The sequence below is a fragment of the Bactrocera neohumeralis genome, chromosome 3 (genome assembly GCF_024586455.1).
Source record: "Bactrocera neohumeralis isolate Rockhampton chromosome 3, APGP_CSIRO_Bneo_wtdbg2-racon-allhic-juicebox.fasta_v2, whole genome shotgun sequence".
NCBI classification, from domain to species: Eukaryota; Metazoa; Arthropoda; class Insecta; order Diptera; family Tephritidae; genus Bactrocera; species Bactrocera neohumeralis.
In genome coordinates, this window is record NC_065920.1 from 53,603,509 (window position 1) to 53,615,353 (window position 11,845).

Genomic DNA, 11,845 nt, shown 5'->3' on the forward strand with positions numbered 1-11,845 from the left:
CACCTTTGGCATACGGCGATGATGTTGATAACATTGGCCTCAAAAACCGCGGCGTTAGTTCGGATTTCTCCAGACTGGATAAGGAAGCGAAACGAATGGGTCTGGTTGTGGACGAGGACAACAGGAAATATCTCCTGTCATCAAACAAACAGTATTTGCATTCACAACTTGGCGCGCACTTCGCTGTTGACATTAACATTAAAGTAGAAATTTCGTCTATCTTGGAACTAGCTTCATCATCAACAACAATATCAGCCATGCAATTCAACGCAGAATCCCTCTAGCCAACAGTTGCTGCTTTGAAATGAGTAGGTAATTGAGAAGTAAAGTCCTCTCTCGACGAACAAATGCCAAACTCTACAAGTCCCTCATTATTCCCGTCCTGCCATATGTGCAGAGGCATAGACAATGACATCAACTGATGAGTCGGCCTTATGTGTGCGAGAGAAAGGTTTTGCTGAAGATTTATCGTCCTTTACGCATTGGCAACAGCGAATATCGCAGTCCATAGAACGAGATATACGGCTAATTGACATAGTTCAGCGAATCAAGAGACAGAGGCTGAGCTGGTTAGGTCATGTTGTCCTGTTGTATGAAAACACTCCAGCTTTGAGAGTATTCGAAGCAGTACCTGTCGGGGGAAGCATAGGAAGAGGCAGACCTCTACTACCAGATGGAGAAGGACCTGACTACACTTGGAATCTCGCGCTGTTGTAAACTCGGCTATAACCGCGAAGGCGGTGTCTACGTTTACTTATAGATAAAGAGAATCCAGGAAACTTTGTCACTGGCGAGTTGGCTATGAAAGTTAGCAATAAAGAGAGTCGGAGAACTTCAATAATTTTCAATTTTTATTTTCTTTTTTTATCAGCGATCCGTACGAGATCCGTACGTTCAAAATTTGTTTATGGTTTTCGAATTAGTTTTTATAGAACTTTTATTATGAATAGACCGCAGTTCAATTTATGTTCCCAGATTGACTCTTCTACTGACAGCTCGTTTGTGTTCTAATCTTACATTTGCTTTCGTTGACATCGAAGTACAAGTAGAAACCGCAATCACCAATTCCAAAGTAGCCATTAACGCAATGGTAAAAATAACGGCAACTGCCAAAGTAGGGTACAGAAAATTTCTTGTTAACTGTGCATTTTTCTCTAATGGTAGCCGTAGTTTCGGTCGTAGTTTGAACCGGCACTGGTGCAACTGTTGCTGGTGTAATCGGTTGAGCCGGTGCAACTGTTGCTGGTGTTATCGGTTGAGCCGGTGACGGTGCAACTGTCGCTGGTGTTATCGGTTGAGCCGGTGACGATGCAACTGTTGCTGGTGTAATCGGTTGAGCCGGTGCAACTGTTGCTGGTGTTATCGGTTGAGCCGGTGACGGTGAAACTGTCGCTGGTGTTATCGCTGGAACAGATCCCGGTGCAACAGTTGCTGGTGTTATCGGTTGAGCCGGTGCCGGTGCAATCGGTTGAGCCGGTGCAACTGTTGCTGGTGTTATCGGTTGAGCCGGTGACGGTGAAACTGTCGCTGGTGTTATCGCTGGAACAGATCCTGGGGCAACTGTTGCTGGTGTTATCGGTTGAGCTGGTGCCGGTGCAATTGTTGGTGGTGTTATCGGTTGAGCCGGTGTCGGTGTAGTTGTTGGTGATGATATCGCCTGAGCCGGGGTCGGTGTAGTTGTTGCCGGTGCTGGGGCAATTGTCGGGGGTGTTATAGCTGCTACAGGAGCAGATGGTACTTCAGCAACAGCTTCACTGTTACACTCGTTTTCTTCTGAGCACAGTTCAAGCGTACAATAGGTCGAACTTGCTCCGTTACAGTAAATGTAAGGATATTGTGTGTTGCATGTTGCGTCGGTATTCGTCTGAAATCCTACTGCTTCGGAGCTACACTGGCTGATCACTCTTGCATGCGACAATGCAAGCAATTGAACCGTTATAATGGCGAAGAACGCTTGTTTTCCAAAGTATTTGTAAACACGAAACATTTTGTGGAAACTGAAATATTTTCTCGCTGACTCACTGGAGATGATGCAATCGCTTATGTGATTTACTCCGAACTGTTTGCCTTAGTTAGAAAGTGTCGCACTTTTATAGATTAGTACTGACACACCCGAAATACCAGCTCGTTTTAGTCACTTTTTTTAACTTTTTAATCTCTAAGACATGCTCTTGTAAATGAAATTAAGTTACTACTTTTTACTTCAAACAGCAAGCGATAAAGTTTTGCGGATGTTACTACTAATTGTTGCTTTTGGACACCTATGCGATATTTTTATACACTGGCAATATATTGCCACAATGTATAATAGTCTTGTTCACCTAACTAATCGGCTTAGAATGAAGTTATATAGTATAATACGAAAATGAATAGGATGACTAGACGGTGGAATTCTGGATATCTGTTAATCAAGCTGTGATAGCCCTCATTTAAAAATGGTCAAATTTTTCGTGGTTCCTTTAATGTGCGTACTGGACTCACAAAGGTTTACCCGGAACGGTCGTTTGAGTTTGCTGAATAGCCAAAAGTCACAAGGAGTTAAATCAGAGGATTACGGTGGTTGCGGCACGATATAATTATTTTGAAAATTTGGCAAAAAAACTCACGAAGAATGAATGCAATATGCGATGGTGGATTATCGTGGTGTAAAAACAAGAGTTGTCGGCCCATAAGTCCGGCCTCTTTTTACGAATAGCTTTGCGCAAACAACACATTACACTCAAATGGTATTCCTTGTTGGCAGTCTGGTCGGTCAGAAGGAATTTGGAGTGCACCACTCCTCGATAATCGAAGAACTTTGACGTGTTTTTTTCGGCTTCCCCTCACCTTTGCTACGGTATTCGGTCGACTGATTATCTAAGTATTTACGAGTTAAGCATAGATCCAACACTCATCGCCAGTAATAATACATGACAGTCGGAAAGCATTGTTTCACAGACGTTAACGCGAAGCTGTTTTCCGAAAAAATTGAGTAATTTTGGAACTAATCCTGTTTATACTTTCTTAGACCAACGATGCCAGTAAGATCTCTGACTGTTAATCGGCGATTCTCAAGTACCAACTCCTTTATTTTTTTGACGTGTTGATCATCGGGTGATGCTGATGGCCGTACTGGTTGGTCGCCAACGCGTTCTGAACGCTCTTTGAATAATTTATGTTAATTAAAACCCTTACTCGCGTCAAACAATTATTACCAAAACATTCTGACATTTCATTCTGTTTCTACACCAGAAATTTAATTTCGCACACAAAATTAGTGGAGCTTAGCCAATTTTTGATCTTCCACAAATCGGAACTTTTCGACAATGTGGCAACAACTCATGATGCACGCTCCCCAGCAATCGATGAAAACATTTAGCAAAACCCGCATATTCGACCTAACTTAGCGCGCTTTTTTGAGTCATTTGGCAGTTTCTATAGGAAAGATTACGCTTTGTCAACGTTATAACTATAAACTCAGGATCCGTCGGCAGTTATGACCCTCTGGAGCAGATCTCGGTTGTCGCGGACTAAATCCAACGTCTTCTGAAGCAACATATCTTTAATGTTGCGCTGATTTTGGTCGAAGGTTAGCAAAATTTGGCAGAAACTTCGTCGAAATCCGACTCGCACCCAAAGCATTGGCTAAAATCGAATGGCACGAACCAATCGATATGTTTTCACAATTTTTAGAAATATTAGATTGCACCTAAACTTAGCCCTTCCTTACTTGTTTTTACTCTGTTTGCTAATAAAACACACGCATTTTATTTAATTTAGGTCAGAAAAGTTAGAAAAAACAAGAAAAAACGTTAACTTCGGCTGCACCGAAGCTAATATACCCTTCACAGGTGCATTTCTTTTAGTAACTATGTTTTCAGTTTGTATGGAAGCTATATGCTATAGTAAGCCGATCTGGACAATTTTTTCGGAGATTACATTGTTGCCTTAGAAAATAATCTATACCAAATTTGGTGAAGATACATTGTCAAATGTGAAAGTTTTCCATACAAGAACTTGATTCCGATCGTTTAGTTTGTATGGTAGCTATATGTTACAGTGATCCGATATCGGCCGTTCCGACAAATGAGCAGCTTCTTGAAGAGAAAATGACGTTTACAAAATTTCAAAAGGATATCTTAAAAACTGAGGGACTAGTTCGTATATATACAGACGAACAGACGGACAGACAAACGGACGGACATGGTTAAATCGACTCAGCTATACTGAGTATTTATATATATATACTTTATAGGGTCTCCGACGCTTCTTTCTGGGTGTTACAAACATCGTGACAAACTTAATATACCCTGTTCAGGGTATAAAAATGAAACAATTGCTTGAACAATTTTGATATTTTCTGAAGGTTTCTCTTGGAAATAAGTCGCATGAGTTACGAGGGAATGCTTCTAAGTTTGCGGAATAAAGGGTGATCAATTTCTAGGTCCCGTATCTTTTCAAAGAAAGAACAAAAAACTTCAAATGTATTGCATAATGTTTATTAACATTCGAAAGAACATTCTTTGGCATTTATTTCTTTAAGATTATATCCTTCAAATGTTCGCCGCGGGCACGTCCCAGATGGTCCATCCGTTGAGTTCAATTTTCGACGACTTGTTCGAGCATTTCGACTGGTAAATGACGGATGACACTCCTCATATTTTGCTCCAAAATAGGCTTTAGAAATATTACAGTTACATATCCCCACAGAAAAAAGTCTAGCAGTGTGAAATCACTTGATCTTGGTGGCCAATCGACCGGCGCAAAACGTGAAATTATCGGCTTATCGAATTGTTTTCTCAATAAATCCATTGATTGATGCGATGTGTGGAAGTGGCGATGTCTAGCTATTTTAGCTCCTTCGGGTAAATTGATAGATTTGAAATCAACATGCTCAAGAGATTTGTAACAGACTCGGAGTCCTTTGCGGTTACATGAGAGTCCTTTGATAATACAGGTATAGAGGAGTTTTTGGTTTTGTCCTTGTGGGTGCTTGATCGAAGGAATCAGCAATGAAATCTACCCATATCTAACAATAAAGCTAATATCTCATTTAATATTATTATTTTTTATAAAACTATAGACAAAAAATTCAGAAAATTTTTTAAAATCTCCTAAATGAAATGTGTCTAGTTAAGTTCTAGATTGGTTAATATTCTCAAAGAGATACTTGATTTAAAAACACTTAAAGCTTAAGTTTAGGTTTTACTCACAATCCACACAGATCACAACCCGAATAGATCATACCCCTTCATTTGTATTGACCTAAATAAGATTATTACCCAACTATAATGAAATCAAGTATTAAAATAAACCTATTTTCAAGATCTTCTCTTGTAGTTTTTATTACGTACAACCGAAGATAACTTCATTTGAGCTTTTGTTTGCAATCTCTGAGGTACTAACAAGCGTAGTTGGACACTTTTTGATCACCAATTATTCTCTTTACTTAAAATGATTTTAGATTTAAATCAAACCTTGAACAATGTTGAATCATAGATCGCTAAAACAGCAGAAATGTGAAGGGATCCCTTATCTACCATCAAACTGACAAGAAAACTACATTTTCACAAACACAAACCTTTATTATCGCCTTCAAAATAGGTGCTTATAAAATAAGTTTTTATTGTAAGTACGCTTGTTCCAGTAACATGAACATATATTTATTATGAGTCTCCACAGGAATGGCCTTCAATGTCTTCAAATTAATTTTAGTTTTTTACGTATTTTTGGAGCGGCATTCTCTAGATTGTTGCACAGTTTCGACGACATATTCATAAATCCACGTCTCGCCACCAGCTCGTCATACGTTGCCAAGCTTCTCTTTTGTGACCTCTACTAGACATTGTTTTTGCGAAAGATTCAGGAAGTAAGAGTAGTTGATGTGTCTGTGCCGCCTAACTATCCGGTCTATGGTTGTTTTCAGTATCCTCCCGTAATTATTCCTTAGACCTTCCTTATATCTATGTAAATGTTCCGCTGGTTGATTTTGGTAGTCCGATAGAGATTAAAATGACAAAATTAATTTTTTCGTCATTAACAGACGTGAATGAACGGCTCGCATTAGACATGTTTTCACTGAATGCTTTTTGCCACTCAAAACCCTTCCTTTGCGATAAAGTAGACACACCAAAATAATTTTGCTAAATCTAAAACGATTCCGTGTTTGTTGTTTATTTTTTTTTTCATGGTAAAAAGCTATAAACTAACCCATGCCTGCATTTCAACTGTGGACTGACTGTCGGAATAGACAAAAGGAATTTCGTGTGTTGAAAAAGTATTCCTCTTTGGGGGAGAAATATTATACTATTACAGCCAAGGCTTGGATTGATCAACATTACTTGGACTCTGAGCATAAGGTATGACAAAGCTCTATTTAAAGTGGATTCCGCGCGACCAAAAACAACGATGAGTTGATGATTCGGAAGTCTTTGGAGATGTTCAAGCGTATAAAGCTAGAGTTGTTTTCATCGATATGTGAAAATGGATGAAACATGGCTACATCATGTCACTCCGAAATTCAATCGACAGTCGTCTGAGAGGACTGCACACGATGAACCCACTCCAAAGCGTGAAAAAACGCATCAGTAGGTTGGCAAGGTTATGTCGTATGCATTTTAGGATGCGCATGGAATAATTTTTATTGACTACCCTGAAAAAGGAAGGATCATTAATAATGAGTATCACAGCTTTATTAAATCGTTTGAAGAATGAAATCGCCGAAAAACGGCATTGAAGAAAAAGAAAGTCAGAGAAATATATGACAAATATACCTAATTTAGGCTACAAGTTGCATCCGCATCCACCGTATTCTCCAGATACTACCAGCGACTATTTTCTGTTCCTAGATCCTAAAATAATGTTCGCTGCGAGGAGATTTTCGACGAATGTAGAGGTGATCACCGAAAGTGACACTTATTTTGAACCAAAAGACAAATCGTGCTACGAAAATGGTATCGAAAAGTTGCAGAGTCGCTATGAGCAATGTATCAGCCTTGAAGGGAACTACGGTAAACAAAAAACGAACGACTTTTCAATTGATCTGCTCCATAATCTTGGCAAAGTTTGTGTGATATTTCACTAGTTTTCTCCCCATAATAATGAAAGTGAAAGTGTGGTTATATGGTAAGTGAATTTTTTCATTCCATGATGATGACAATATTTCTCAGTTTTCTTGCTCATAAATCAACATTTCAAAATGTTCGTAATAAAAATTTTTCGTCTACATATTCACTTTATAGCAAGAACACCCTTACACATTTTAACAGTTGCTAAATATACCGTTATTTAGAAGGTGGGCGTAGATGCCATCTATTTTAAAATTATAATTAATACACTTGAAACTTGTATGATGACATATTTGCGCTGTCTCGCCTAAACCTGGTACAAATAGACGCACGCACACACATATGTGTGTATTACAGTTAATCATTGCAGTTCAGCATATTATTTTAGCGCAGTGTGTACCATATTGAGATAGAAACGTCTATTAAAATTTCAAATTTTAATAAGCGCTGACGAGTGCAATGAATGCAACGATCATATTACTTAGGCATATAGTATGTACCAACAAATGAAAGCACAGTGCGCGACATACATACGTCTTCAAAAAATTTCTGACCTCTAAATAACAGACAGACTATAAACTTCCTATTGTTTTTATGAGAGCGTGACCGTGAACTTAGTAGAGACCCAAAAGAAAAAAAAAAACAATTATTTCACAAGAAAAAAATTTTCTCTGAGTTTCACTAAAATACCTCCACATATTGACCAATATACGATTTCTTTTGCATAGCTAACACGGCCACGCTTGCAGAAGTCCAGACGCTGAACTCAATTTTCGACGATTTTCAAGCATAAATCAGCCGATACTGCTGTGATTTCACGTTCGATATTCGTACGAAGTTCATCAATCGTCTCTGGCTTGTTGACATAGACCATAGACTTGACGTAGCCCCACGAGAAATAGTCTAACGGCGTCATATCGCTCAACCGAGGCGGCCAATTGACTGGGCCATTTCGTGAGATAACACGTTCACCAAACTTGGTTCTCAATAAATCGATTGTGACTTTCGCTGTGTGGTTTGTGGCGCCGTCCTGTTGGAACCACATATTGTCCAAGTCCATATCATTCAATTCAGGTCAAAAATATTCTGTTATCATTGAGCCGTAGCGAATCCCATTCACAGTATCGTGTCGGTCTTGATCATCACGGAGAAGTACGGGACAATAACGCCACGGGCTCATAAACCGCACCAAACCATAATTTTTTCGGGATACAATGGTGACTCATGGAGTACGTGTGGATTGTTGCCTGAACAATAACGCGTATTTTGCTTTTTGTCGAAGCCGTTCAGCCAGAAATGCGTCTCATCGCTGAAGATGATTTTTCGATGAAAATCCGGGTCATTTTCAAGTTTTTGCTCAGCCCAATTCGCGAACAAACGACGATTCTGGTGGTCAAGCGGCTACAGTTCTTACGTCAGTTTTATCTTGTAAGGATGTTAGCATTCTCAATTGATGCGCTAGCGGCAGCAATATTCTCGACACTGGCAAGGGACCATTGTACTGTGACTGTGTCGTTTCTTATTTTCGCTACGTGGCGCCAATTGGATATTCCAAGCGAGGCCAGGTCCTTCTCCACTTGGTCCTTCCAACGGAGTGGAGGTCTTCCACTTCCTCTGCTTCCCCCGGCGAGTACAGCGTCGAATACTTTCAGAGCTGGAGTGTTTCCGTCAATTCGGACAATATAACCTAGCCAGCGTAGCCGCTGTCTTTTAATTCGCTGAACTATGTCAATTTCGTCATAATTCGTGAATTGCGATATTCGCTGTGGCCAACGCGCAAAGGACCATAAATCTTTCGCAGAACTTTCTCTCGAAAACTCGCAACGTCGACTCATCAGTTGTTGTCATCGTCCAGACCTCTGCACCATATAGCAGGACGGGAATTATGAGTGACTTATAGAGTTTGGTTTTTGTCGTCGAGAGAGGACTTTGCTTCTAAATTGCCTACTCAGTACGCAGTAGCACCTGTTGGCAAGAGTTATCCTGCGTTGGATTTCCAGGCTGACATTGTTGGTGGTGCTTACGCTGGTTCCAAGATAGACGAAATTATCTACGACTTCAAAGTTATGACTGTCAACAGTGACGTGAGCGCCAAGTCGTCTTGTCCTCGTTCACTGCCAGACCCATTTGCTTTGATTCCATGTCCAGTCTGGAGAAAGCAGAACTAATGGCGCGGCGTGTTAAAGCCGATGATATCAATATCATCTTTGAAATTGACGAAGAGGTGGTGTGTGTCGATTCTTTCTTTCACGGTTCTTTTCCAAGATTTGACGCATGGTGAATATCTGGCCGGTTGTAAGGTCCAATCAGTTTGTTGACGTTGGGCTTTAATCTTTCACACAATATGCTCGATAGAACCTTATATGCGATGTTGAGGAGGCTTATCCCACGGTAGTTGGCGCAGATTGTGGAGTCTCACTTTTTATGGATTGGGCATAGCACACTTTAATTCCAATCGCTGGGCATGCTTTCGTCCGACCATATTTTACAAAGAAGCTGATGCATGCCCCTTATCAGTTCTTCGCCGCCGTGTTTGAATAGCTAGGCCGGCAATCCATCGGCCCCCGCCGCTTTGTTGTAAAATGATTACAGCAACAAATTTACCATCTGGTTCTCGGTGGCTCAGCCGAAATAACGTGAATAATTGCCATTTACTACTGGTTGACATTGTCATGCATTTATTTTCTATATATTTTCATATTTTTGCCTCGCCCCCATATATGAACAGCATATATTTTACAGTAACCAAAGCCTTATAATTTCAGCTGTGTGCTTGTGCTACTTGTCCTACTGGTAGTAGTAATCGTTGCTTAGACCAATTCCTTGGTATTTTATTTCTTGTTTTAAATGTTGCTATCAAGCTCTTTTATGTTATTTAAAGTTTTAGTCTACATATTATTCTAATCGATTTTATTTGTACCACTTGCTTGTTCGATTCGTTATTCTAAAAACTTTGGTTAAAAGCAGACAGCTTACGCTAATTTCTTACCTTGCTGCAGAGATATACAGCTTACTTTACATAGTATTTGAGTTTGGTTGTATTATTACAACCTTACAACTATTATGATAAGGCATGATGACAATACTCGTATTTAATGTTGTTGTTGATATGTGCCATTCTTATCTCGACCTTATATCGCGCAATCGATTGAGCGTAACTAGTTAATAGTGTAATTGTTTTGCTATGCTGTATGACCACATGCTCAAGTTCGTATCTTATCATTAAGTATTGCTTTGTTTACCATTATCTGGGATGTTGAAGAATCATAAATCTAAAATAATCAGACCAATAAATAACGCTATACAATTGAAGGTGTAAATAAATCGATCTAGTTTTTGAGTTATCCATTGAAATGTTAATTCGCGTTATTTTTTTGAGTAGGCGGGACATGCTTTAGGTGTCCCGAGGTTCAATAAATATTTAGCCATAGACAATGTCTGCAACTTTATCGCAAGAGAAATTTACTGTCGAAATATCAGCCGAATCGGAGCCTCTGTTTTGTTTTAACGGCGTGAGTAAACAGGCGTGTTGGCGAGTAAAAAAATTATTATATTAAAAACAAATATCAGTCAATAATACGATTATTATTATTGAAAAAGGAGTAGAGTTTCTCAAAAACTTACTTAACTAGTTTCAATTGAGTTCCTCAGTGTAATATTTAATATTCAAATATTGCTAACAGAAGGAGTTTCTGCCACCCATCATGACTGTCGGCAAAGCGTGTATCCACTGCTATGCACCAGATATGAAGGAAAAGTCGTAATTGTGGACTTTATTCGACAAACCTGTCACCAAAAAGGCGTAGATTGTTCTATCGGCCGGTTTCTCCGAAAACATGTCAAAAGTACTTATTATTAATAATTAGTATGAAACTATTTGGCAAATTGAATGAGAATATGTCTCGTTTAATAACCATCAATGAAGCTTGTATTTACTGGTATGCACTGAAGACCAAGGAACAGTTGTTATAGTTGACGTCTTCGGCGAACGCGAAGATTGTACCATCGACTGGAAGTGTGATGGTTGCCGTTTTTTTGGAATTCACAAAGTGGGATATACTTGTACATACATCGATTGCTTAAAGAAAGGCAAAATGTTTATCAATGAAGCTCGTATTCACTGGTATGCACTAACGACCAAGGAACAGTCATAACAGTAGACTTGACTCGGCGAACATTCTGGGGAAAATTTTAAGTTGAAATAGTGAATTTCACTCGGCGAACTTGCTTGCATTCAGTGATACGCGCCAAAGACCATGGAACAGATGTAACAGCGGACTTCACAATGGGGTCCTGCTTCGGAAAATGTTAAGTCAAAATAGTGGACTTTACCCGGCGAATCTGTTTGTATTCAGCGGTACGCAGCAAAGACGGCGGACCTGCTCGAGCCTGTTAAATCGAAATAGTGAACTTTAACCTACTCCGAAAAATGTTAAGACTATCCTATTGCCCGGAAAGGTGAAGACCACAGTTTTAAAGGACTCAGATATACCATCAGATCAAATTTGACTTGGTCTTGTCCATTTAAACTTCGCGCGCAAACTGAAGTGATAAAAATATTCTTCCAAGTTTGAACTCCATATGACAATTAGAGTGTGCTTCGCAGGTGTCTATTTGCGACGCGAACCGTTTGTCGGAATCGTTAAAAATGTTGCGGAAGTTTTTTGAGTATAATACTCTATAACGAGAAAAAGTAGTGAAGTGAAATAAAGCATTCAGTGAAGCTCGATACTTGATGGCGTTCGCACGACAGTCGGGTCTACGTAATCGGAATGGACCCGAATTTTTATTCGTCCATC

At 39.5% G+C, this 11,845-nt stretch overlaps 1 protein-coding gene across 1 annotated transcript; it reads right to left on the bottom strand.

The window, feature by feature from the left end:
* Window positions 1-876: 876 nt before the first annotated feature.
* LOC126753714 (ESX-1 secretion-associated protein EspK-like) lies at window positions 877-1,987 on the bottom strand. The gene has a single exon (XM_050465388.1). It carries the CDS (start codon window positions 1,985-1,987, stop codon window positions 986-988), a length of 1,002 nt encoding a protein of 333 aa, XP_050321345.1. The 3' UTR covers window positions 877-985.
* Window positions 1,988-11,845: the final 9,858 nt, after the last annotated feature.

Coding starts and splice junctions, on each gene's coding strand:
- LOC126753714 (XM_050465388.1), bottom strand. CDS start 1,987: ATGTTTCGTGTTTACAAATACTTTGGAAAACAAGCGTTCTTCGCCATT.